The 27,339-nt window shown below is 42.5% G+C and overlaps 1 protein-coding gene across 4 annotated transcripts in view; it reads left to right on the top strand.

Annotated features, from left to right (window-relative positions):
• NRBF2 (nuclear receptor binding factor 2) overlaps positions 1-27,339 on the top strand; it is a 268,477-nt gene that overhangs the window by 214,087 nt on the left and 27,051 nt on the right. Inside the window, exon 1 of one of the 4 annotated variants that reach the window (XM_010820509.4) lies at positions 25,228-25,452. The exons of 2 other annotated variants lie outside the window; for them this stretch is intronic. In XM_010820509.4, the coding sequence (XP_010818811.1) occupies positions 25,368-25,452 (85 nt within the window). In that variant the 5' untranslated portion in view covers positions 25,228-25,367. 4 annotated transcript variants of the gene reach the window in all.

A 27,339-nucleotide genomic window follows, 5' to 3' on the forward strand; every position in this document is an offset into this window, starting at 1 on the left:
CACTGTGCAATTGTCTCAGTCACAGTTTTTGTAAGCCCACAAGCTAACCCTCACCAAAATGAGTAAAACAACAGACATTACTGGAGAGCTTCTTTGAAAAGAGGAAAGGACCCAATGATGAGACAGCATAAGACTCTAAGACTGTCAAGAAAAAGAAAGCTGAATTTGAAAGAAAATATCAAAAGTCCTACTTAAATTATGCATTCATTGCAACAGGTGATTCACATCCAGCCTGCTTTGTACAGTATATGGAGACCAGCTATCCAACGAAGCCATGAAACCTTCAAAACTTCAGTGTCACATGGACACCCTGCCTTAAAAGATAAGCCTTTGGAATTTTTCAAAAGACAGAAGCATGAACACAGAGAACAGAAGCAATTCTTGAAGGCCATCACTTTATCAAATGTGTCTTCACTGAGAGCATCATTCTTAGTGGCTAACCACATTGTTAAAGTGAAGAAACCCTTTACTGTTGGTGAAGAGTTGATCCTGCCTGCTGCTAAGGACATTTGTCATGCACTTTTAGGAGAAGCTGCAATTTAAAAGGCTCCTCTTGCAGCTGGTGCCATAACTAGATGAACTGATGAAATGGCAGAGGATATTGAGGTATTATTGTTAGAGAGGATTAAGGAGTCACTGTAGTATGCAGTCCAGGTTGGCGACTCTACTGATGTTGACAACAAGGCAACAATGCTTGCTTTTGTGTGATGTATTTTTCAGGAGGATATGTTATATGCACTGTTGTTGCCAACCAACACCACAGATACAGAACTATTCAAGTCTTTGAATGATTGCATATTAGGAGGACTAAACTGGTTATTTGTTTCAGTATATGCATGGCTGGAGTGGTTTCTATGCCTGGGCGATTTTCTGGTTTTACTACTTGGGTCAAAGGGGTCGCTTCTAAATGTGAGTCTACGCAGTGTGTCATTCATAGAAAAATGCTGGCTAGCTGAAAAATGTCTCCTGAACTTAATATTTTGCAGAATGTTGATTAAGATTATCAACCACATTTAAAGTACGTGCCCTTAACTCGTGTCTGTTCGACCAGGTCTGTGAGGAGATGGATACAGCACACACATCTTCTTTCTTTCTTAAAATTAGTATTGTTGGCTGCGCTGGGTCTTTGTTGCTCATGGGGCTGTTCTTGTTTGCAGTACATGTGCTTCTCATTACGGCGGCTTCCCTTGTTGTGGAGCAAGGCTCTAGAGCGCGGGTTTCAGTAGTTGCGGTGTACAGGCTCCTCAGCATGTGGAGTCTTCTCCAGCAAGGGATCAGACCCATGTCCCCTGCATTAGCAAGTGGATTCTCAACAACTGGACCACAAGGGAAGTCCTACACACATCCTCTCTTATATGCAGAAATGAAATGGCTTTCACTCTGCGTATCAGATGGTAGATCTACCAGATGGTAGATCACTGGCCAGAGTTTCTGAGTTAGGAGAGCTGCTCCAAAGATTTCTTTTAGCAAAGCAGTTACCACTGGCAGCACATTTCAGTGACACAGAATGGATCATAAAACGTGCTTACTTGTGTGACATAGTCAACCTGCTCGACAGACTCAATCTGTTACTGCAGGGAAGAACAACTGTTTTCAAGTTGGCAGAAAAAGTGGCTGCATTCAAAGCCAAACTGAAATTATGGGGGCAATGAGTGAACATTGGGATTTTTGACATGTTTCAGACATTAGCAGAGATTTTGAAAGAAACTTATCTAGAGTCTTCTTTATCCCAGCTGATGCATGATCACCTACTTCAGCTTTCAAGAGTTTGAGCATTACTTTCCAACCACAAAAGACCCTCAAACTGGTGAGGAATGGCTCTGAGATCCATTGGTGAGTAAACGAGGTGAATCAGTTTTGTCTGTGCTAGAAGATCAACTGCTTGAGATCACAAATGACAGTGGCCTTAAAAGTATGTTTCAGACAACTTCAAATCTCCATACATTTTGGATTAAAGTCAAGGCGGAGTATCCCAAGATTGCCACAAAAGCACTGAAAAGCCTGCTTCTATCTCCAACATCCTATCTTTGTGAAGAAGGATCTTCTGCAGTGACAGCAACAAAAACAAGATTATGAAGTAGAGTGGCCATAAGCAACACACTTCTGGTGTCCTGGCCTCCCATCACCCCCAGATGGGACCATCTAGTTGCAGGAAAACACGCTCAGGGTGCCCACTGATTCTGCATTATGGTGCATTGCACAATGTAGTAATAATAGAAATAAAGTGCACGGTAAATGTAATAGTTTCACCCTGAAACCATTCCCTGTACCCCCCAGTTCATGGCAAAATTGTCTTCCATGAAACTGGTCCCTGGTGCCAAAAAGGTTAGGGACCACTGCCCTAAAAACACATTGTTTGTTCTTGTTTATGATGTGGTCGATAAGTGGAACTATGTCACACATGCTCTTCTGTGACTTGCTTGTTTTTTTTTTTTTACTAAAGCTTAGTTGAAATTCATGCATGATAACATGTATGGCTGCTATTCATTTTCCATCACTATATAGTACCTCACTGCCTGACTGTCCCAGTATTCATCAGTCTTTCTCAGGTCCTGCTGTGAGCTCCTGTGCCTGCATGCTAAGTCACTTCAGTCATGTCTGACTTTTTGTGACCCCATGGACTGTAGCCTGCCAGGCTCTTCTCTCCATGGGATTCTCCAGGCAAGAATACTGGAATGGGTTGCTGATACCTTCTCCAGGGGATCTTCCTGACCCAGGGATCAAATCCACGTTTTTTAATGTCTGCCTACATTGGAGGTGGGTTCTTTACTGTTAGGGCTACCTGGGAAGCCCCTCTGTGAGCTCAGTCATTATTAAAGCTGTTTGTTTTATTGAAGCTGAGGGAGTGGGGCTAATTGTGGCCAAAGCCAGGTCATCATAATCATCATCATCATTTATATCATAATGATTATTAACTAACAACAAAAATATGAGGAATTAGTTGGAATGTCAAGACAAATTGGGGAGCCATTTTGTAGGTGAGGAATCATGAATAAAGGAAGCCATCCTTGAAAAAAATTATAAAGGCAAAATCTTCATAATAGGTGCTTTTTTTGGATTTTGGAAGTGAGGAAAAGGGAGGGTCAAAGATGAAAGAATGGTGAAGTCATGAGCTGAACTAGGAAAGCCAGGAGCTAGGACTGGTCAATTCTTTTGTGTCAGGAGTACAAATGGAATGAATATCCAGGTCAGGAAGTAGGTTGAGGATAAAGGAATAATTTTAAGTAGAACTTTTTTTTTTTTAAGCCATGCCATGCAGGATCTTAGTTTCCTGTTGTTGTTGTTCAGTCACTCAGTTGTGTCTGACTCTTTGTGACCCCGTGGACTGCAGCATGACCAGGCTTCCTTGTCTTTCATCATCTCCCAGAGCTTGCTCAAACACGTCCATTGAGTTGGTATGCCATCCAACCATCTCGTCCTCTGTTGTTCCCTTCTTCTCCTGCCTTCAATCTTTCCCAGCACTGGGGTCTTTTCTAATGAGGTGGCTCTTTGCATCAGGTGGCCAAAGTATTCAGCATCAGTGCTTCCAGTGAATAGTCAGGATTCATTTACTTTACAATTGATTGGTTTGATCTCCTTGCAGTCCAAGGGACTCTCAAGTCTTCTCCAATACCACAGTTCAAAAGTGTCAATTCTTCAGCATTCAGCCTTCCTGATGGTCCATCTCTCACATCCATACATGACTACTGGAAAAACTATAGCTTTAACTAACAGAGTAATGCCTGGTTGGCAAAGTAATGTCTTTGCTTTTTAATACACTATCTAGGTTTCTCATAGCATTTCTTCCTAGGAGCAAGCATCTTTTAATTTCACGGCTGCAGTCATCTTTCAATTTCATGCATCTGCAGTGATTTTGGAACACAAGAAAAGAAAGCCTGTCACTGTTTCCCCATCTATTTGACATGAAGTGATGTGGCTGGATGCCATGATCTTCATTTTTTGAATGCTGAGTTTTAAGCCAGCTTTTTCACTCTCCTCTTTCACCTTCATTAAGAGGCTCTTTAGTTCCTCTTTGCTTTCTGCCATAAGGGTGGTGTCATCTGCATATCTGAGATTATTGTTATTTCTCCCGACAATCTTGATTCTGGTTTGTGCTTCATCCAGTGTGGCATTTCTCATGTATATTCTGCACATATGTTAAATAAGCAGAATGACAATATACAGCCTTTACGTACTCCTTTCCCAATTTTGAACCAGTCTGTTGTTCCATGTTCAGTTCTAACTTGCTTCTTGACCTTCATACAGGTTTCTCAGGAAGCAGGTAAGGTGGTCTGGTATTCCCATCTCTCAATGAAATTTCCAGTTTGCTGTGATCCACACGGTCAAAGGCCTTAGCGTAGTCAATGAAGCAGAAGTAGATGTTTCTCTGTAATTCTCTTGCTTTTTCTATAATTCAACAGATATTGACAGTTTGATCTCTGGTTCCTTTGTCTTTTCTAAATCCAGCTTGAACATATGGAAGTTCTCGGTTCACATACTATTGAAACCTAGATTGGAGAATTTTGAGCATTACTTTGCTAGCATGTGAAAAGAGTGCAATTGCGTGCTTGTTGGAACATTCTTTGGCATTGCCTTTCTTTGGGATTGGAATGAAAACTGACCTTTTCCAGTCAGTCCTGTAGCCAGTGCTAAGTTTTCCAAATTTGCTGGCATATTGAATGCAGCATTTTAACAGCATCTTCCTTTAGGATTTGAAATAGCTCAGCTGAATTCCATCACTTGCACTAGCTTTGTTCATAGTGATCTTTCCTAAGGTCCGTTTGACTTCACACTCCAGGATGTCTGGCTCTAGGTGAGTGATCAGACCATCGTGATTATCTGGGTCATTACAGTCTTTTTTGTATAGTTCTTCTGTGTATTGTTGCCACCTCTTCTTAATATCTTCTGCTTCTGTTAGGTCCATACCATTTCTGTCCTTTATCGAGCCCATCTTTGCATGAAATGTTCCCTTGATATCTCTAATTTTCTTGAAGAGATCTCTAGTCTTTCCCATTCTGTTGTTTTCCTCTATTTCTTTGCATTGATCACTGAGGAAGACTTTCTTATCTCTCCTTGCTATTCTTTGGAACTCTGCATTCAGATGGATGTATCTTTCCTTTTCTCCTTTGCCTTTTGCTTCTCTTCTTTTCTCAGCTATTTGTAAGGCCTCCTCAGACAACCATTTTGCCTGTGTGCATTTCTCTTTCTTAGGGATGGTTTTGAGCACCGCCTCCTATACAGTGTTACAAACCTCTGTCCATAGTTCTTCAGGCACTATCAGATCTAATGCCTTGAATATCCATCATTTCCACTGTATAATCATAAGGGATTTGATTTAGGTCATACTTGAATGGCCAGTGGTTTTCCCTATTTTCTTCAATTTAAGTCTGAATTTTGCAGTAAGGAGTTCATGATCTGACCCACAATCAGCTCCTGGTCTTGTTCTTGCTGGCTGTATAGAGCTTCTCAGTCTTCGGTTGGAAAGAATATAATCAGTCTGATTTTGGTATTGACCATCTGGTGATGTCCATATGTAGAGTCGTCTTATATGTTATTAGAAGAGGATGTTTGCTATGATGAGTGTGTTCTGTTGGCAAAGCTGTTAGCCTTTGCCCTTCTTCATTTTGTACACTGAGGTCAAACTGCCTGTTACTCCAAGTATCTTTTGACTTCCTACTTTTACATGCTAGTCCCCTGTGATGAAAAGGACATCTCTTTTTTGGTGTTAGCTCTAGAAGGTCTTGTAGGTCTTCACAGTGTTTCAACTTCAGCTTCTTTGGCATTAGTGGTTGGGGCATAGACTTGGATTATTGTGATAGAATGGTTTTCCTTGGAAATGAACCAAGATCCTCTGTCGTTTTTGAGATTGCACCCAAATACTGTGTTTCAGACTCTTTTGTTGACTCTGAGGGCTACTTCATCTCTTCTAAGGGATTCTTTCCCACAGTAATAGATATAACAGTTATCTGAAATAAATTCTCCCATTCCTGTCCATTTTTTAGTTCACTGATGCCTAAAATGCTGATGTTCATTCTTGCTGTTGCAGGAAGGCGGACTCCTTCCAGGGCCCGAAACTGGGCTCTTGTCTAACACTCAGAAATGAATTGTCCGAGGAGACACATGTGCTAACAAAGCAAGAGGTTTTATTGGGAAAGGGCACCCGGGTGGAGAGCAGTAGGGTAAGGGAACCCAGAACTGCTCTGCTGCATGGCTCGCAGTGTTGGGTTTTATGGTGATCGGATTAGTTTCCGGGTGGTCTTTGGCCAATCACTCTAATTCAGTGTCTTTCCTGGTGGCGCACACATCACTCAGCCAGGGTGGATGCTAGCGAGAGGGATTCTGGGAAGTGGATGGACATACGGTGTCTCCTTTTGACCTTTCCGGAACTCTTCTGGTTGGTGGTGGCTTATTAGTTCCCTATTCCTTATCAGGATCTCCTGTCATAAAACAACTCATGCAAATGGTTACTATGGTGCCTGGCCAGGGTGGGTGGTTTCAATCAGTGTGCTTCCTCTAACATTGCCATGTCCTGTTTGACCACTTCCAATTTACCTTGATTCGTGGGCCTAACATTCCAGATTTCTATGCAATATTCTTTACAGCATTGGACTTTACTTTCACCAGACACACTCACAACTGGGCATTGTTTCTTCTTTGGCTCAAACTCTTCATTTCTTCTGGTTCTATTTCTCTGCTCTTCTCCAGTAGCATATTGCATACCTACCAACCTCGGGGGTTCATCTTTCAGTGTCATATCTTTTGCCTTTTCCTACTATTCATGGGTTCTCAAGGCAAGAATGCTAAAGTGGTTTGCCATTCCCTTCTCCAATGGACCACATTTTGTCAGAAATCTCCACCATGACCTGTCCATCTTTAGTGGCTCTACACAGCATGGCTCATAGTTTTATTGAGTTATACAGAGCTGTGATCCATGTGATCAGTTTGGTTAGTTTTCTGTGATTGTGGTTTTCATTCTGTCTGCCCTCTGATTGATAAGGATAAGAGGATAGGGGGTCTTTAAAGAGATAATTAAGGTAAAATGAAGTCCTATGGGTAGACCCTAATCCAATATGACTCTTGTCCTTTTAAGAGGAAATTCAGAACAGAGATATATACAAAAGTAAGACCATGTTGTCAACTAAAAAGTGATGCACAATGTGAGAGTTGCAAGTTAAGTTTTATTTGGGGGCAAAATGAGGACTGCAGCCCAGGAAACAGCACCTCAGATAGGTCTCAGAGACTGCTCCAAAGAGACAGTGGGGGAAGGTCAATATATAAGATTTTGGTGAAGTGGGTGTTCAGGGAATCAAGCGCTTACTTTACAAAAGGTTTTTTTGCTAGTCATGAGGAACTGATACCACTATTGTTTTCTAGATATGAGGAGATACAAGGATAGAGATCAAGAAATCAGATCAGATCAGATCAGATCAGTCGCTCAGTCATGTCCGACTCTTTGCGACCCCATGAATCTCAGCACGCCAGGCCTTCCTGTCCATCACCAACTCCCAGAGTTCACTGAGACTCACGTCCATCGAGTCAGTGATGCCATGAGGAGATACAAGGATAGAGATCAAGAAATCAGATCAGATCAGATCAGATCAGTCGCTCAGTCATGTCCGACTCTTTGCGACCCCATGAATCTCAGCACGCCAGGCCTTCCTGTCCATCACCAACTCCCAGAGTTCACTGAGACTCACGTCCATCGAGTCAGTGATGCCATCCAGCCATCTCATCCTCTGTCGTCCCCTTCTCCTCTTGCCCCCAATCCCTCCCAGCATCAAAGTCTTTTCCAATGAGTCAACTCTTCACGTGAGGTGGCCAAAGTACTGGAGTTTCAGCTTTAGCATCATTCCTTCCAAAGAAATCCCAGGGCTGATCTCCTTCAGAATGGACTGGTTGGGTCTCCTTGCAGTCCAAGGGACTCTCAAGAGTCCTCTCCAACACCACAGTTCAAAAGCATCATGGGACAACCCAGAGGGAGAGTATGGGGAGGGAGGAGGGAGGAGGGTTCAGGATGGGGAACACATGTATACCTGTGGCAGATTCATTTTGATATTTGGCAAAACCAATACAATATTGTAAAGTTTAAAAATAAAATTTAAAAAAAAGCATCAATTCTTCAGCACTCAGCCTTCTTCACAGTCCAACTCTCACATCCATACATGACCACTGGAAAAACCATAGCCTTGACTAGATGGACCTTTGTTGGCAAAGTAATGTCTCTGCTTTTGAATATGCTATCTAGGTTGGTCATAACTTTCCTTCCAAAGAGTAAGCATCTTTTAATTTCATGGCTGCAGTCACCATCTGCAGTGATTTTGGAGCCCAGGAAAATAAAGTCTGACACCGTTTCCACTGTTTCCCCATCTATTTCCCATGAAGTGATGGGACCAGATGCCATGATCTTTGTTCTCTGAATGTTGAGCTTTAAGCCAACTTTTTCACTCTCCACTTTCACTTTCATCAAGAGGCTTTTTAGTTCCTCTTCACTTTCTGCCGTAAGGGTGGTGTCATCTGCATATCTGAGGTGATTGATATTTCTCTCGGCAATCTTGATTCCAGCTTGTGCTTTTTCCAGTCCAGCGTTTCTCATGATGTACTCTGCATATAAGTTAAGTAAACAGGGTGACAATATACAGCCTTGACATACTCCTTTTCCTATTTGGAACCAGTCTGTTGTTCCATGTCCAGTTCTAACTGTTGCTTCCTGACCCAAATCAGTTACTAAAAATATCAAACTATCTAAAGATCTGTTCTACCAGTTTCCCTGGAGCACAGAATGCCTAAGTCTCCACCGTCAATTCCCTCCAGGGTGTGTCAGAGGTCAGCAGCTGCAGCAGCACAGGCAGAGGACAAATGCTCTAGCTGTTGTTGTTCAGTTGCTGGCTCTTGGCCAAGTGCTAATTTATAGCTGACAATGTGAAGTCAAGGAGCTAGGCCTCAGAAGAAACCAGTCTTGCCAACACCTTGATTTTGGATTTCTGGCCTCTAGAATCCAAAGAAAATAAGTGTCTGCTGGTTTAAGTCACTGAGTCTATAGTACTTCATTATGAGCGCCCTAGCAAATTAATACACTCCCTTTTTGGAGCTAGCTTATATTAGAATGTAATATAGGTTGGTAGACTCTCCTAGTAACAGATGCTTCACCACACTTTGGGTCACTTCTTTGCACAGACCACAAAAGCTTGTTACTTCAAAGTCAAATGTATCTTGACTAGATTTCCAGGAGACCACATAGCCCCTCAAACACAGAAGTGGTGAGTCTGTCCTATAAGATCTTAGGTGTGCTTGGGCATGTCTAAATTTAAAGAGTAGTATCAACCTGCAGTTACATTTACTGAATGGGAAAAGGAGCTTAGGGCATCTCTGATGGCTCAGTAGTAAAGAATTCGCCTGCCAATGTAGGAGATGTGGGTTTGATCCCTGGGAAATGGCAACCCACTCCAGTATTCCCACCTGGGAAATCCCATGGACAGAGGAGCCTGGTGGTCTACAGTCCATGGGGTCGCAAAAGAATCAGACACAACTTAGTGACTAAACATCAACAACAACTAAAGGAGCCTGTGATAGGGAGAAGCAATTAACAGAAGAAATGAAAACATATAAATCACAATTGTTGACCGTTAGTATCTGTTGTTAACCATGCAAGAACATTTACATATGTCATTTTATTAATTTTTTCATTCAAAAATATTTATTTGGGGACTTCTACGGTGGTCCAGTGGCTGAGACTCTGAATTCCCAGTGCAGGGGGCCCAGGTTTGATCCCTGGTCAGGGAACTAGATCCCACATGTCACAACTAAGGATCCCCTAGGCTGAAACCAAGGTCAAAGACCTCACATGCTGAAAATAATATCTGGGACAGCCAAATAAATAAATACTAAAAAAAAAAAAAATAGTGATCGAGTGCCTGTGATGTTCTAGCTACTTTGTGAGGAGCTAGGGCTGCAGTAATGAAGAAAACAAACCCCTGCTCTTGGGGGTACTTTACTCTAGACGAAGATATGGAGAATAAAGTAGATTTTTACAATGTAACATGATGAAGATTGTAATGGAAGAATTATAGCATGATGTGAGAAGATAGAGGAAGGATTATATATTATTTCACTAGGACTGCCATAACAGAATACTACAGAACTTAACAACAAAAATTTACTTTCTCACAGTTCTAGAGATTGGGAGTTCAAGATCAAGGTTGGCAGAATTGTATTCTCCTGAGGCCTCTCTTTTTTTGCAGCCATTTGCAAGCCTCTCTTGCAAATGGCTGCATTTTCACTGTGTCCTCACATGTCTTTTTCTCTGTGTGTGCACACCTGGTGTTTCTTCCTTTTCTCATATGGATGTTAGAGAGGACTGGAGATAGTGTGGGGGCTATTAAAATCAAATAGACAAGATGGTAGTGGGAATGGAGAGAAGTATAAAGAATTGAGAAAGTCTCAGGATATAGGATTGAGAGGACTTGCTATTGGACTGGGAAAGGAGGAAAAAACCAAGGATAATGCTTAAGTTTCTGAGTTGAGCAAATGGGTGGGAAGTTAGTGCCATGCCAGAGATAGGAAACAGAGAAGCAGATGTTCAGGGAGAGGGGAGGATAGTGAGCTCAGTTTTCAATATATTGAGTTTTAGGTGGGTTACTTATAAAAGTAAAGATACTCACAGCCTTATCAGCTAGTTATTTCAATTCATGTTTTATAGAAGAGATGGGAAGGCGGGGAAAACTCTGAAGTTTCAAGAGGTTGAATAAATTATTTTTTCACACCCAAGTTTATCTGACTACAAGGGCTATGCCTTTTCTACTATAGCCCTCAAATTTTTACCCAAACCTCTGAGAGCCAGACGGGCTTCCCTGGTGGCTCAGATGATAAAGAATCTACCTGCAATGTGGGAGATCTGGGTTTGATCCCTGGATCAGGAAGATCCCCTGTAGAAGGGAATGGCTACCCATTCCAGTATTCTTGCCTGGAGAATCCCGTGGACAGAGGAGCCTGGCGGGTTATGTGGTCCATAGAGTTGCAAAGAGTTGGACACTACTGAAGCAACTTAGCATACATGCATGCAATGAGTGGGAGGATTATTTCAACTATTTTAGGGAAGAGGTGGAGATTTCCAGGAATTGGGCTGCCATCAACTTTGTGGTCTTTGATGGTTGGCTTTGGAACTGTCATGGTGCCTGGAGGTGTGCCACTTAGCTTACCATTGTGTTATAATGAGTGTATACTGAGGCTCAAGCTCTAGTGGAAGTCGACTGATCTGCCATTTTGGACCCATTTGGTTCTAATCAGTTTATGTCCTGTCCCCAGGCAAGGTAATTCTTTCAAAGGTTCTGCCCTGCCCCCTTCCCTCCTGTTTCAGTGTGTGCCGCATGCTAAGTTGTTGCAGTTGTCTCCAGCTCTTTGCAACCCTAAGGACTGTAGCCTGCCAGGATGCTCTGTCCAAGGGATTCTCCAGGCAAGAATATTAGAGTGGGTTGCCATTTCCTCCTCCAGAGGATCTTCCTGACCCTGGGATCGAACCCAAGTGTCTTATGTCTCCTGCATTAGCAGGCAGGTTCTTTACCACTATCGCCACCTGGAAAGCCCAAGTGTCTCATAATAAATACACATACTAATATGTCTTTAGTGAATTATGTGAATTTGACATTAAGTGAGATAAAGAAGAACCGTGATTAGTCTCATAATAGTTCAGGGTAGGTTTTTACCACCAAATGGATAGAATAAAACCTTTGTTTCTTACAGGGTATACTGGATTTGGATATTGTGGATAAATACATATCTTCTACGATAATGCAATATCATGGAAATCAAAGGAATATAGTTTCAAGAAGAAAGTGGTGGTCAGTGGTGTCAGATGTTACTAAGAGATGAAGGGCAAGGTTTGAAGTAAGGTCATTAGAGTTGGTGATCAAGAAGTTAATAGGGACATCTCAAATTCCCCTGTGGCCCAATAGTTAAGAACCCTCACTCTCACTTCTGAGAGCCTGGGTTCAATCCATGGTGGGGGAACGAAGATCCTACAAGCTGTGCAATGCAGCCAAAGAAAGAGAAAGAAATTGCTGGTGATATTTTCAAGAGCACATCCTTTGCTAGTATAAAGTAATGAGAGCACAAGACAACTTTTAAGGAGTTAAAGAATAAGATAATCTATGTACCCATAGGATTGTTAAAATTAAAAACACAACAAATAGAGAGTATTGGCAATTAGAGCAAGTCACACTTCCATTCAGTGCTGGTGGTAGTGCAAATTAGTTTAAGCATTTTGGAAAACCGGCAATATCTACTAAAGTTGCTTATGTGCATAACACATGACCCAGCAATTCTGGCTCTAGAAATGTGTTCAGCAGAAATGAATGCATAATGTGCTCCAGAAAGCATGCACAAGAATGTTCATGTAAGCTTTGTTTTGGAGTTCTGGTAGGTTCATGGATTATATTATAAAAAGTTACAAATAAATAAAAATTGCCTACATGGACTGTTGTTGGCAGTTGGACATGAACCAAGGATTGTAATTATTTCAGATCTGTGTACTGAGGTCCATAAGAAAGGGGAAAAGTTAAATGGTTCATGAGAATGGTCCCTAAGGATGTACTACTCAGCTCACCCTCTCTGTACACCAGTGCAGAATCAAATCTTGTAGAGTTTTAGGTGAAGTAGAAAAGGATAGCTTTATTACCTTGCCAGGCAAAGGGAGACACAAAGGGTTCTGCCTCAAGAAACTGTGTGTCTCAACTCAGAAGAATTTGATGAGGTTTTTGAAACAATGGTTCAGAGGTGGGGTCTCTGTCAAGATTAGGGTATGAGTAGGACTTTGTTGTTGCTGTTGTTCAGTCACTAAGTTGTGTCTGACTCTGTGTGACCCCATAGAGAGGTAGCACGCCAGGCTTCTCTATCCTCTACTATCTCTCAGAGTTGCTCAAATTCATGTCCATTGAGTCAGTGATGCTCTCTAATCATCTTATCCTCTGTTGCCCCCTTCTCCTCCTGCTCTCAATCTTTCCCAGCATCACTGTATTTTCCAATGAGTCGGCTCTTTGCATCAGGTGGCCAAAGTATTGGAGCATCAGTCCTTATATTGAATATTCAGGTTTGATTTCCTTTAGGATTGACTGGTTTGATTTCTTTGCACTCCCAGGGACTCTCAAGAGTCTTCCCAACACTACAATTTTTTTTTCCTTTTTATCTGTCCTCAGTACTCTTTTTTTTTTAATTTTATTTTATTTTTAAACTTTACAATATTGTATTAGTTTTGCCAAATATCGAAATGAATCCGCCACAGGTATACCCGCGTTCCCCATCCTGAACCCTCCTCCCTCCTCCCTCCCCTACCCTCCCTCTGGGTCATCCCAGTGCACCAGCCCCATGCATCCAGTACCGTACATCGAACCTGGACTGGCGACTCGTTTCATACATGATATTATACATGTTTCAATGCTATTCTCCCAAATCTCCCCACCCTCTCCCTCTCCCACAGAGTCCATAAGACTGATCTATACATTGTTGTCTCTTTTGCTGTCTCGTACACTGGGTTATTGTTACCATCTTTCTAAATTCCATATATATGCATTAGTATACTGTATTGCTGTTTTTCCTTCTGGCTTACTTTACTCTGTATAATAGGCTCCAGTTTCATCCATCTCATTAGAACTGATTCAAATGTATTCTTTTTAATGGCTGAGTAATACTCCATTGTGTATATGTACCACAGCTTTCTTATCCATTCATCTGCTGATGGGCATCTAGGTTGCTTCCATGTCCTGGCTATTATAAACAGTGTTGCGATGAACATTGGGGTACACGTGTCTCTTTCCCTTCTGGTTTCCTCAGTGTGTATGCCCAGCAGTGGGATTGCTGGATCATAAGGCAGTTCTATTTCCAGTTTTTTAAGGAATCTCCACACTGTTCTCCATAGTGGCTGTACTAGTTTGCATTCCCACCAACAGTGTAAGAGAGTTCCCTTTTCTCCACACCCTCTCCAGCATTTATTGCTTGTAGACTTTTGGATTGCAGCCATTCTGACTGGCGTGAAATGGTACCTCATAGTGGTTTTGATTTGCATTTCTCTGATAATGAGTGATGTTGAGCATCTTTTCATGTGTTTGTTAGCCATCTGTATGTCTTCTTTGGAGAAATGTCTATTTAGTTCTTTGGCCCATTTTTTGATTGGGTCATTTATTTTTCTGGAGTTGAGCTGTAGGAGTTGCTTGTATATTTTTGAGATTAGTTGTTTGTCCGTTGCTTCATTTGCTATTATTTTCTCCCATACTGAAGGCTGCCTTTTCACCTTGTTAATAGTTTCCTTTGTTGTGCAGAAACTTTTAAGTTTAATTAGGTCCCATTTGTTTATTTTTGCTTTTATTTCCAATATTCTGGGAGGTGGGTCGTAGAGGATCCTGCTGTGATGTATGTCGGAGAGTGTTTTGCCTATGTTCTCCTCTAGGAGTTTTATAGTTTCTGGTCTTACGTTTAGATCTTTAATCCATTTTGAGTTTATTTTTGTGTAAGGTGTTAGAAAGTGTTCTAGTTTCATCCTTTTACAAGTGGTTGACCAGTTTTCCCAGCACCACTTGTTAAAGAGATTGTCTTTAATCCATTGTATATTCTTGCCTCCTTTGTCAAAGATAAGGTGTCCATATGTGTGTGGATTTATCTCAGGGCTTTCTATTTTGTTCCATTGATCAATATTTCTGTCTTTGTGCCAGTACCATACTGTCTTGATGACTGTGGCTTTGTAATAGAGTCTGAAGTCAGGTAGATTGATTCCTCCAGTTCCATTCTTCTTTCTCAAGATAGCTTTGGCTATTCGAGGTTTTGTTTTTTTTTTTTCTTTTCTTTTTTTTTTTTTTTTAATTTACAAATTGTGAAATTATTTGTTCTAGCTCTGTGAAGAATACCGTTGGTAGCTTGATAGGGATTGCATTGAATCTATAAATTGCTTTGGGTCAACACTACAATTTGAAAGTATCAATTCTTTGGCTCTCAGGCTTCTTTGTTGAGTAGGAGGGCTACTTCACTTCTTTCAGGGGATTCTTGCCAACAGTAGTAGATATAATGGTCATCTGAATTAAATTTACCCATTCCTGTCCATTTTAGTTCACTGATTCCTAAGATGTCGATGTTCACTCTTGCCATTTCCTTCCTGACAATGTCCAATTTACCTTGAACTGTGGACCTACCAGTCCAGCTTTCTATGAAATATTGTTCTTTATGGCATCAGACTTTACTTTCTCCACCAGACACATCCACAACCAAGCATCGTTTCCACTTTGGCCCAGCCTCCTCATTCTTTCTGGAACTATATTTCTCCACTCTTCTCCAGTAGCATATGGATATCTACCAGCCTGGGGGGCTCATCTTCCAGTGTCATCTTTTTGCCTTTGCATACTGTTCATAGGGTTCTCCAGGCAAAGATACAGAAGTGGATTGCCATTCCTTTCACCAGTGGACCACATTTAGTCACAACTCTCCACCATGACCTATCCATCTTGGGTTCCCTGCACTGCATGGCTCAGAGCTTCATTGAGTTACCCAAGGCTGTGATCCATGTGATCATTTTGGTTAGCTTTCTGTGATTGTGGATTTCATTCTAGTGATTGTGGGATTGTAGTTCTTGCTTCTCCTGTCTGCCCTCTGATGGATGAGGACAGTAGGTAAGCTTAGTCAACAAAAGAATTCAAAATGCAGTACTTCAGTGCAATCTCAAAAATGACAGAAGAATCTCAGTTTGTTTCCAAGGCAAACCATTCAACATCACAGTAATTCAAGTCTATGCCCCAACAACTAATGCTGAAGAAGCTTAAGTTGACTGGTTCTATGAAGACCTACAACATCTTCTAGAACTAACACCAGAAAACAGATGTCCTTTTCATCATAGGGGACTGGAATGCAAAAGTAGGAAGTCAGGAGATACATGGAGTAACAGGCATGTTTGGGCTTAGAGTACAAAAAAACAGGGCAAAGGCTAACAGAGTTTTGCCAAGAGAACATACTGGCCATAGCAAACACCCTCTTCCAACAACATAAGAGATGACTACTCATGGACATCACCAGATCAATATCATCAATACAAAAATCAATACCAAAATCAGATTGAGTATATTCTTTGCAGTCAAAGAAGCAGCTTTATACTGCCAGCAAAAACAAGAACTAGAGCTGACTGTGGCTCAGATCATGAACTCCTTATTGCAAAATTCAGACTTAAATTGAAGAAAGTAGGGAAAACCACTAGGCCATTCAGTTCAGTTCAGTTCAGTCGCTCAGTCATGTCTGATTCTTTGCGACTCTTTGTGACCCCATGAATTGCAGCATGCCACGCCTCCCTGTCCATCACCAACTCCCGGAGTTCACTCAGACTCACGTCCATCAAGTCAGTGATGCCATCCAGCCATCTCATCCTCTGTCGTCCCCTTCTCCTCCTGCCCCCAATCCCTCCCAGCATCAGAGTCTTTTCCAATGAGTCAACTCTTCACATGAGGTGGCCAAAGTACTGGAGTTTCAGCTTTAGCATCATTCCTTCCAAAGAAATCCCAGGGCTGATCTCCTTCAGAATGGACTGGTTGGATCTCCTTGCAGTCCAAGGGACTCTCAAGAGTCCTCTCCAACACTACAGTTCAAAAGCATCATGGGACGACCCAGAGGGATGGTATGGGGAGGGAGGAGGGAGGAGGGTTCAGGATGGGGAACACATGTATACCTGTGGCGGATTCATTTTGATATTTGGCAAAACCAATACAATATTGTAAAGTTTAAAAATAAAATTTAAAAAAAAAGCATCAATTCTTCGGCACTCAGCCTTCTTCACAGTCCAACTCTCACATCCATACATGACCACTGGAAAAACCATAGCCTTGACTAGACGAACCTTTGTTGGCAAAGTAATGTCTCTGCCATTCAAATATGACCTAAATAAAATCCCTTACAATTATACAGTGGAAGTGATGACTATTCAAGGCATTAGATCTGATAGACAGAGTGCCTGAAGAAGTATGGATGGAGGTTCTTAACATTGTATAGGAGGCGGTGATCAAAACCATCCTAAAGGGAAAAAAATGCACAAAGGCAAAATGGTTGTCTGAGAAACCCTTACAAACAGTTGAAGAAAAGTGAAAGGCAAAGGAATAAGGGGGAAATACACTCAATTGAAAGCAGAGTTCCAGAGAATTGCAAGGAGAGACAAGAAAGCCTTCTTAAGTGAACAATGCAAAGAAATAGGAAAACAGTAGAATGGGCAACACTAGGTAGAGATCTGTTCAAGAAAATTGGAGATAGCAAGGGAAATTTTCATGCAAAGATGGGCACAGTAAAGAACAGAAATGGCAAGGACCTAACAGAAACAGAAAATATTAAGAAGGGGTGGCAAGAATACACAGAACTATGCAAAAAAGGTCGTAATGACCCAGACACCACAATGGTCATAGGATAACCTAGATGGTCACTCATCTAGAGCCAGATATCCTGGAGTATGAAGTCAAGTGGGCCTAGGGAAGCACCACTACAAATAAATGAGTGGAGATGATAAAATTCCAGCTGAGCTATTTCAAATCCTAAAAGAAGATGCTGTTAAAGTGCTGCACTCAATATGCCAGCAAATTTGGGAAATTCGGCAATAGCCACAGACTGGAAAAGATCAGTTTTCTTTCTAATCTCAAAGAAAGACTGCTCCAAAGAATGTTCAAACTACTGTACAGTGGCACTCATATCACATGTAGCAAGGTAATCTTCAAAATCCTTCAAGCTTCAACAGTACATGAGCCAAGATCTTTCAGATGTACAAGCTGGATTTCAAAGAGGCAGAGGAACCAGAGATCAGATTGCCAATATCTGTTGGGTTATAGAAAAAGCAAGTGAATTCCAGAAAAACATCTGCTTCATTGACTACACTAAAACCTTTGTGTGGATCACAACAAACTGTGGAAAATTCTTCAAGAGATGGGAATACCAGACCACCTTACCTGGTCCTGAGAAACCTGTATGCAGGTCAAGAAGCAACAGTTAGAACTGGACATGAAACAACAGACTGGTTCCAAATCAGGAAAGGAGTACATCAAGGCTGTATATTGTCACCTTGCTTATTTAACTTATATGCAGAGTACATCATGTGAAATGCTGGGCCGGATGAAACACAAGCTGGAATCAAGAATGCTGAGAGAAATATCAACAACCTCAAATATGCAGATGTTGTTGTTTTTGTTCAGTGGCCCTGTCATGTCCGACCGTTTGCAAATGCACAGACTGTAGCACACCAAATCTCTCTGTCCTTCACCATATCCCAAAATTTGCCCAAGTTTATGTTCATTGCATCAGTAATGCCATCCAGCCATCTTATCCTCTGACACCCTCTTCTCCTTCTGCCCTCAGTCTTTCCAGGCCTCAGGGACTTTTCCAGTCAGTCAGCTGTTCACATCAGATGACCAAAATACTGGAGTTTTGGCTTCAGCATCAGTCCTTCCAACATGTGTTCAAGGTTAATTTTCCTTAAGATTGACTGGTTTGATCTCCCTGATCAAATATGCAGATGATACCACTCTAAAGGCAGAAAATGAGGAGGAACTAAAGGGCCTCTTGATGAGGGTGAAAGAGGAGAGTAAAAAAGCTGGCCTAAAACTCAACATTCAAAAAACGAAGATCATGACATCTGCTCCCATCACTTCATGGCAAATTTATGGGGAAAAAGTGGAGACAGTGACAGATTTTATTTTCTTGTGTTCCAAAATCACTGCAGACTGTGACTGCAGACTGTGACTGCAGCCACGAAATTAAAAGACACTTGCTCCTTGGAAGAAAAGCTATGACAAATCTTGACAGCGTATTAAAAAGCAGAGACATCACTTTGCTGACAAAGATCCTTACAGTCAAAGTTATGGTTTTTCCTGTCGTCATGTACGGATGTGAAAGCTGGACTTAAAAGAAAGCTGAGCACAGAATTGATGCTTTTGAATTGCGGTGCTGGAAAAGACTCTTGAGAGTGCCTTGGACTGCAAAGAGATAAACCAGTCAATCCTAAAGGAAATAAAACCTGAACATTCATTGGAAGGTCTGATGCTGACACTGAAGCTCCAATACTTCAGTCACATGATGCTAAGAGCCAACTTATTGGAAAAGACACTGATGCTGGGAAAAGATTGAGGGCAAGAGGAGAAGAGGCTGACAGAGGGTAAGATGGTTGGATTGCATCACCAACTCAATGGACATGAGTTTGAACAAACTCCAGGAGATAGTGAATGACAGGGGAAGCCTGTAATGGTCTAGTCCATGGGGTCACAAAGAGTTGGACACAACTTAGCAACTGAACAACAGCCTTCTTTCTGATCAAGCTCTCACACTTGTGTATGACTACTGGAAAATCCAGTAGTCACAGCTGCTGGTTTGAAAAACCATAGCTTAGACTAGATGGTCCTTTGTTGGCAAAGTGATGTCTCTGCTTTTTAATATGCTGTGTAGATTTGTCATAGTTTTCCTTCCAAGGAGCAATTGTCTTTGAATTTTATGGCTGTAGTCGCCATCTGCAGTGTTTTTGGAGCTCAAGAAAATAAAAGCTGTCACTCTTTCCACTTTTTCTTCTTTTATTTGCCGTGAAATGATGGGATTGGATGGCAAGATGGGAGTGTAACTTGATTGCAACCTTGAGATGAAAACCACAGAACTGCACTGCAGTGGAGAGAGACTGTGGGTCCCTGCTGTGAATCTGCCATGCCAGACCTGGACTGCCCTCCTCTAGACTTCTTTTACAGACTTCTACAAATGTCAATTAAATTGCCCATTTAATCTAGTCAAGACTGATTTCTGCTATTTGCAACAAAAAGTGCTGTGCTTAGTCATGTCTGAATCTTTTCGACGCTGTGGACCATAGCCCACCAGGCTCCTCTGTCCATGAGGGTTCACCAGGCAAGAATACTGGAGTGGGCTGCCATGCCCTCCTCCAGGGGATCTTCCCAACCCAGGGATTGAATCCAGATCTCCCGCATTGTGGGCAGATTCTTTGCCATTTACCGTCTGAGCTACCAGGGAAGCCCAAGAATACTGGAGTGGGTAGCTTTCCCTTCTCCAGGGAATCTTTCTGACCCAGGAACTGAACTGAAGTCTCCTGCATTGCAGGCAGATTCTTTATCATCTGAGCTACCAGGGAATGGCACAGGATTCATGGTTTTAACTCAAAATTTGATATTCCTTATTTTACTTACTCTAAGCCTTGTTGTAAATAAATATTGACCAGAGTATACATAATATTTTATCTTATCAATGATTTTAAAATACAGAATAATCAATGATCAAATATCAACTAGAAGTGTGGACAACTGACCAAGTTTCTCCCAGAGGTAAATGTCATGAAATAAAATGGAGAATCAGGAGTTATTGTAATCAAGATAAGCAATTAAAAAACTAATAGACATAGCAGTTACATGTAAGTTGTGCACTTTAATTGGGTCTTGACTTGCTACAATTTTACTTTTTGAAAATAATTGGGAAAGTTTGACTACTGTATAGGTGGATGTTAAGGAATGAATGTTAATTGTGTAATGTACAGTTAAGGTATTATAGCAGAGAAAAATGTTCTAATTTTTTTAGAGAAGAATACTAAAGTAATTGGGCTTCCCAGATGGTGCAGTGAACTCAAGAAAATTCTTTATTTCAATATTGTGGCCTCAAATTATCTAATTGGTCTATTTCTCTAATTACTTTTCCCCTTTCCCTCAAAATGTAAACTGGAAGAGTGTGATGAACGTGGCAGTCAAACTGTGGAAGTCAATCAGAGTCCTGTGGATTCTAGTACTGGCAAGAGAGAATTCAGCGTGGAATAATCTCTAAGTGTCTGGCCAAAGCTGAAGTCTGGCTAGCCTCCATGTATGCTGTGAAAATTCTCTGGCTGCAGTCCTGACGTCCTAAACATCTGAGGTTGCATCATTTTTCCCACAGTTGCTTCTGGACTGAATGTCGACAGCATATGATGTAAACAGGTCAGGATAAAGTGTAGAAAGTGTCTTCAGATTTTCTCTCCTTTCTTTCTCTCTCTTTTCTCCCTTTCTTCCTCCCTCCCTCACTTCCTTTTTCTCTTTTTCCTCCTTTCCTTCTCACTCTCACCCTCCCCCCTCATTTTCTCCCTCCCTCTCTCCTCCTTCTCCCCTCCCCAGCTTCTTCCCACCCTTCTTTCTTTTGTTTGTTTTGGAAATTCAGGCGTACACAGTTTCAAGACAGATTTTGCCCAAGGGTTTTTCAGTTTCCTGAAGGGTAGAAAGAGTATAAAGACTTGTGAAAAAGACCATTGCAGAAGTAATATAGCCAAAGAGGTAAAAAATTCAGTTAGTGGTAGAATGTTGACTAGTATTTTTCTGTGCTGCTTTGCTATGAACCCTTTCTTCCCTGAAGCCCTCACAGGTCTTCAGCCTGGATGGTCAGTCAAGAGGTCTCCTGTGCTCGTGTTGCTTAGGTGGAATGGCAGTAGGGAGCATGGAACACGGGCTTTCTCTAACTGTAGTGAGTGGGGGTCACTCTCCAGTTGAGGTGTGCAGGCTTCTCAGTGCGGTGGCTTTTCTTGTTGCAGAGCAGGGGCTCTAGAGTACAGGTTCAGTAGCTGTGGTGCATGGGCTTAGCTGCCCTGGGACATGTGGAATCTTCCTGAACCAAGGATCAAACCTGTGTTCCTTGCATTGGCAAACAGATTCCTAACCACTGAACCAGGGAAGTCCTAGAAAATGTTTTTAAAGGAAGCTAGAGGCAAATTTCTCCTAGAAAACTTAAGGAAAAACAATCTTTGAACTTCTGCCTATGACTTCATTCATTTCTTTCCTACCACTCAGTTTCTAAGTCTTATCAACATTTATTTAAAAAGTAATCAAACTCCATCTTCTAATAGCTCACGATTCTTTTGACTCTTTCTCAGTATGTGGCTATTCTGTTTGAAACAAAATCCAGATAGACCAGGATTTTGCATCTGAGCATCAAAGCAAGGGGGTAGAGCTGGAAATTTGAGGTCTCTGTAATTGGAGATGGTGAATATAATGTCTCAAGAGCTTTGATTATAGAGGCCTTGGTGTTCTGACAAATCTGAGAATAAAATATATATGAAAACTGTTTCTTTTGTGTCTGACCCAGCACAGATCAACAGGTGAATTATTTTTTACAGATAGAATTAAGGCAGTCCTACTGGTGTACCAGCAGATGCATGGTTCAAGGACATTGGGCATTCTGGAGAATTCTCTTCTGCTCCCTTATTTGAGAAACGTCTAATGCAGAACTGGTTAAATCATTGCTTTTCTGCCTTTATTCGACAGACTTTTCCCTAGTATCAGCTTACTGGTAAGAAACCTGCACTGAAATTCTACTTTCTTTGGCCTTCCCTCTGTCAAACTTTGTTGAATAGAATGCCTGACTCCTGCCTAACTTGGCTCTCTTCATCTTGGCTCAGGCTGAAGCAACTGGACAGCTTGGCTCAGAGTCCAGGGGGTTAGAAACTGCAATCTCGTGGCCACCCTGCCTCTCCCTCACATGGGCTATTCCTGCCCAGTCTGGTTGGTGAATAGTTCCTGGCAACTGCCCCAGAGAATAGAGCCACTAACAATAGCAACTCTCTTTTTAGCTCGAATCTCTTGGTACTCAGGACTGTGAACTTAGGAAAACCTAAAATAACCTATGTAATTACAGTGGGTTACCCTAAGAGTCTATTTCTGCCATTACCAACTCAGGATGTCACTCCAGAAGATATTTAGCTGCTCGTAGTGGAAAGAGTACTGGGCTTATGGCCAGACAGACCTAGATTCAAAAACGAACTTGGCTATTTACTAATTTTATGACATTGGGTAAGCCGCTAATTTGAATCAGTTGGAACTGAATGAGTGCCCACCTATACATATAAATGCTTGGAAACCTGCAGTGTTAAACCAGTGTTTAACAAGGTTAAACCATTGCTATTGGGAAATGGGGATAAAGTTTTAAGAAAAATTTAAACCTTCAAGAAGCAGATGAATCAACCTACCCTCTGTTCCATACCATAGTGTAGCGTTAGTCACTTCATCTTGTCCAACTCTTTGTGACCCCATGGACTGTAGCCCGCCAGGCTCCTCTGTCCATGAAATTCTCCAGGCAAGAATACTGGAGTGGGTTGCCATTTCCTTCTCCCATTGCATAGCATGGTCAGTTTTAAAACTACAGGTTGTTTCCACTTAAAGGCAGTCTTCCCCCTTTGCTTATGACACAGTTGGAAATGGGGGAATGATTTGGCAGTTCCTTTCATATCAAGGAATGACAAAGGAAGAAGATGAGTCCTTATACCTAATTAGTACAGGAGTGTTATCCACTTATGTGGTAACTGTGCCAGCAAACTGGCTTTCTCTGAAGTTTAGCCATTGTTTTACTTAAATTTTTATCTTATGTGTAGGAAAAGATATATTTTTACACTTTCTCACTACTCTTGTATAAACAGAGCAGGACCCTGTTTGTACCTGCTGGGTACAAATCCTTTCCGTGTTTCTTGTTTGCAGGAAATAAGCTTCTTTCAGCCTCCTCAACCTTCCCTGGGTTCCAAAGGGCACATTCTAACAGGCCGATGAACAGGAAAGGGAGGGAATGTAGGAAAAAAGGAGAAGTCAAGAAACAATAGAGCAGTCCTGGGGCAGGCTCCTGGTTCCAGCCAAAAATGGTTTCTCTCGGGTCAAGAAAATGAAGCCTGGTTCACTTTCTCCAGGGACCACCCCCTGCCCCTACAGGCCGGATGGCATGGCCAGAAAAACAAAAATAAAAACAAGAAAGCTCTGCCTGTGGATTTTACCACCGTGTAGCGGGCTGCCGTCTATGGGGTCACACAGAGTCGGACACGACTGAAGGGACTTAGCAGCAGCAGCAGCAGGGGTCTTAATGGGCTTCCCAGGTGGTGCTAGTGGTAAAAAAAAAAATAAAAAACACCTGCCACTGCAGGCGACACAAGAGATGCAGGTTCAATCTGTGGGTCTGGAAGATCTCCTGGAGGAGGGCACTGGCAACCCACTCCAGTGTTCTTGCCTAGAGAATCCCATGTATAGAGGAGCCTGGCAGGCTATGATCCACAGGGTTGCAAAGAGTTGGACATGACTGAAGTGACTTAGCAAGCATTCAGGGGTCTTAATAGTTTTCCTGGCCTTATAATAAATTACCACAAACTTGGTGGCTTAAAGCAACACATATTTATTACCTCATAAATTCCATGGATCAGGAATTCAGAAACAGCTTTGATGGGTCCTCTGCTCAAGATATCATAAGGCTGCGATCAACCTATAGGCCAAGCTGATGTCCTCTCCCAAGCTCACAAGGGCTTTTTTTTTTTTTTTTTTGCGATGAGGTTGTAAGATCTTAGCTAAAAGACCAGGGACAGAACCTGTGCCCTCCACAGGGAAAGCCTGGAGTCCTAACTACTGGACCACCAGGTTAATCCCCAAGCTCAGAAGGCTTTTGAAAGGATTTAAGTGGCAGAATTCATGGTGCCTCTATCACAACGGTTTCCTTTACAGCATAAATCACATTATTTTACCAGTGAATTTCTGAACAGAAAGAACTCACTGTAGTGGTCTGACACATAATTGTTGAATGAATGGTATATGGTTATGGGATATATGGTATATGGTTACTCGAGACCCATATTATTTTCTTATTGATTTGTTAGCAACTTGAGGGCACAACCCTGAATCATTTGTCTTCCTCCAACAGAGTCTAAGCCAGTGCGTGCTAAGTGGCTAAGTCGTGTCCGACTCTTGCGACCCCATGGACTGTAGCCCACAGGGCTCCTCTGTCCATGGGACTTTCCAGGCAAGAATACTGGAGTGGGTTGCATGCCTTTCTCCAGGAGATCTTCACGACCCAGGGATCAAACCCGTGTTCTGTCCCTGGTCTGGTGGCTCCTGCAGTGCAGGCTAATACTTTACCGCTGAGCCACCATTGCTCAAATCTCATTTCTGTGGGGGGAAAAAAATCAGGTGCAACAACAAAGCCCGGAGCCTGAGAGCAAGGGAGGATCTGGCAATACTGAATAAATTTGTGAGAAGTTACGCTGGAAGGACGTAGGAGAGACCGATAGCAGAAGTGGGCCACTTAAAATCCTACACGGCTGTACCTCTGCAGGTGACGTTTGAGGCTTCAAGCAGCAGAAGCTATGCTTCTCGCGAGAGTAAAGACGGACCGCGAGAAAGTCTGTCCGTGCCCCGCCTTCCTTGAGCCCCACCCACTCCCTGTCCTCACTCCCACCTTGAACCAGCTGCGTGTGACGTCTTGACGCGTGCGTGGCCGTGGCGTAGGAGGCGGGCCCGCGACGCGGCGCCGGAGGAGGAAGTGGTGGGGTTGTTGCTCCTTCTGCGCCCGCTGCTGGCTCTGGGGGCGCGGAGTGGGGCCACAGTCGCCGCCGCTGCGTTCGCGCTCTCCAGCTGTTCCTCTCCATGTGCCCGGGCTCCGTCGCTCCCCTTCCTCAGGCCGCCGCTTACCCCGGGGTCTATGGAAGTAATGGAAGGACCCCTCAACCTGGTGAGTGCCCCACAGAGGGTTGCGTCGGCTCTCGGGCACCTTTGCCTCAGGACCCCGTCTCGGCGTGCAGCTGACTGGAGGCCGGGAAGCTGGTGTGGCGCGGGTGATCCTAAAATCTGGGGGGCGCAGACAGGCTCGGCCCTACAGCGGCTCCAGCCAAGCAACCGCAGAGGGCCCCTCGGGGATCCCCGGGAAGCTCCTGCCTCCTGTTCCCGCCGCCTTCAGGCGCCCCCTACCCCAGGGCCCTGGATGAGGGGCTCCCACCAACGAGGGCTGCCACCTCTCCAGACCGGAGGAAATGCCTCCAAGCGCCACGTAACCACCTCTTTGCAGCCTGGAGAGACACTGAAGCCGGCTGGGGCAGAAATGGTGTATAATACTGGTTCTAACTTCCAACACAGGGTCTGAAGTCTGAGCGTCCCCACTGTGGAGAAATCATAACCTCTCACCCCCGTTTCCCTTCACCCATTTCTCACCTGTGTTCACATGCATAAACTGAGACTTTCCTTTCTCAACTAAATTAGAGACAGCTGGAGAGAAAAGACAGGGCTGTGCCTGTTTTTAGCTTAGTTTCATCACTAGGTATCATGAAAGTATGGTAGATGTTTACCTTTCTCAGAAAAAGCATTAATAGCTCATTATTATGTTTTTATGCACCTCAGGTGTAGCGATTTTAAAACAAGAAACACGAGTTTTTTTCCGCCTGGCCACTGTATCCTTTGGTTTTCCAGAGAGGGTGTCTATTTTGGATACAAAAGTTAGATTACTTAAAGTTGTAAACAGACAAGGTAACTTTTTTCAATTCAGCTATGATAGTGGGTTTGGAAAAAACGTATGGAAAATTATTAGTTTCTCACGTTGGAACCCTGAGAACACGTGTGGTGGGAGAGCTCTGGGCTGGAATCAAACCATTCTGTAGAGAAGCAGTACAGCCTGGTGGATTAAGAGTATAGATTCTGGACCTAAACTGCTTGGATTTGAATTCTGACTCTGTTGCTTAATAACTGTATGACCTTGGGCAAATTAGTTGATCTCACTCTTTGTGGTTTGTTATGAGGATTAAGAGAGTAAATAGAAGTGAGGAGCCTAGAACAGTACCTGGTATGTAATGAAGTGTAAGAGTTAGTTATTACAATACTCAGACCAAAACTCTTAATTTAAAAATCTCACTTGGATTTGAGCTTAAAAAGTTTAAGATTCTAGGACCTAAAGCTATGGTTCCCAGATGGCTGGTGCTAGGTTAGCTGCTATGAGAAGTGCTTTCCAGTTTGATTGTTGAGCCCTGCCCCCATTGGCAAGAGTTGTTTACACTTTAAAAGAACCAGACTAGATTTGTGATTTTTTTTTTTTAAACCAGGGAAATGTCTTGCACTCTTCTTGGTTTTAAGGTGACATATACTTGGCAGTGAAATATAATGGATGGCGCAGTACTGAAACTTCACAGGAAGTTTCACAGAATAATTATTTCTAATTATTATTAGAAATAACCAGCAGTTCACAAAGTGCTTCAAAGTTCAAGTGTCCTTGCAAAATGACCATTGGTTCAGTTCCAGTTAACTTCACTTTATTTGGCTGCTTGCTTCAGCATAACCCCAGCCAAATGCCCCACTAGTGTGTGGTAGCTTATGAAAAGACTGAAACTGGATGACAGTTTAGATGGAGCAGCAGAATCACCAGTTTAGGAAAAATTAGTTGACTTGCCAGTGGTATTACCTTTTTATAGAAGACAATTTTGAGTAGTCTTAGGAGTCTAGCATAAATCCATAATCCAACCATACAATTTATGTGGACAAGTATCAGAAATTTGGCATCTTGAATTCTTAAGCCATTTGAGATTTGAAAGATTTAAGTTTTAGGTCTAGCTGTTTAATGGAAGAGAACAATAGA

Source organism: Bos taurus, chromosome 28 (genome assembly GCF_002263795.3).
Source record: "Bos taurus isolate L1 Dominette 01449 registration number 42190680 breed Hereford chromosome 28, ARS-UCD2.0, whole genome shotgun sequence".
Taxonomy (NCBI): Eukaryota; Metazoa; Chordata; class Mammalia; order Artiodactyla; family Bovidae; genus Bos; species Bos taurus.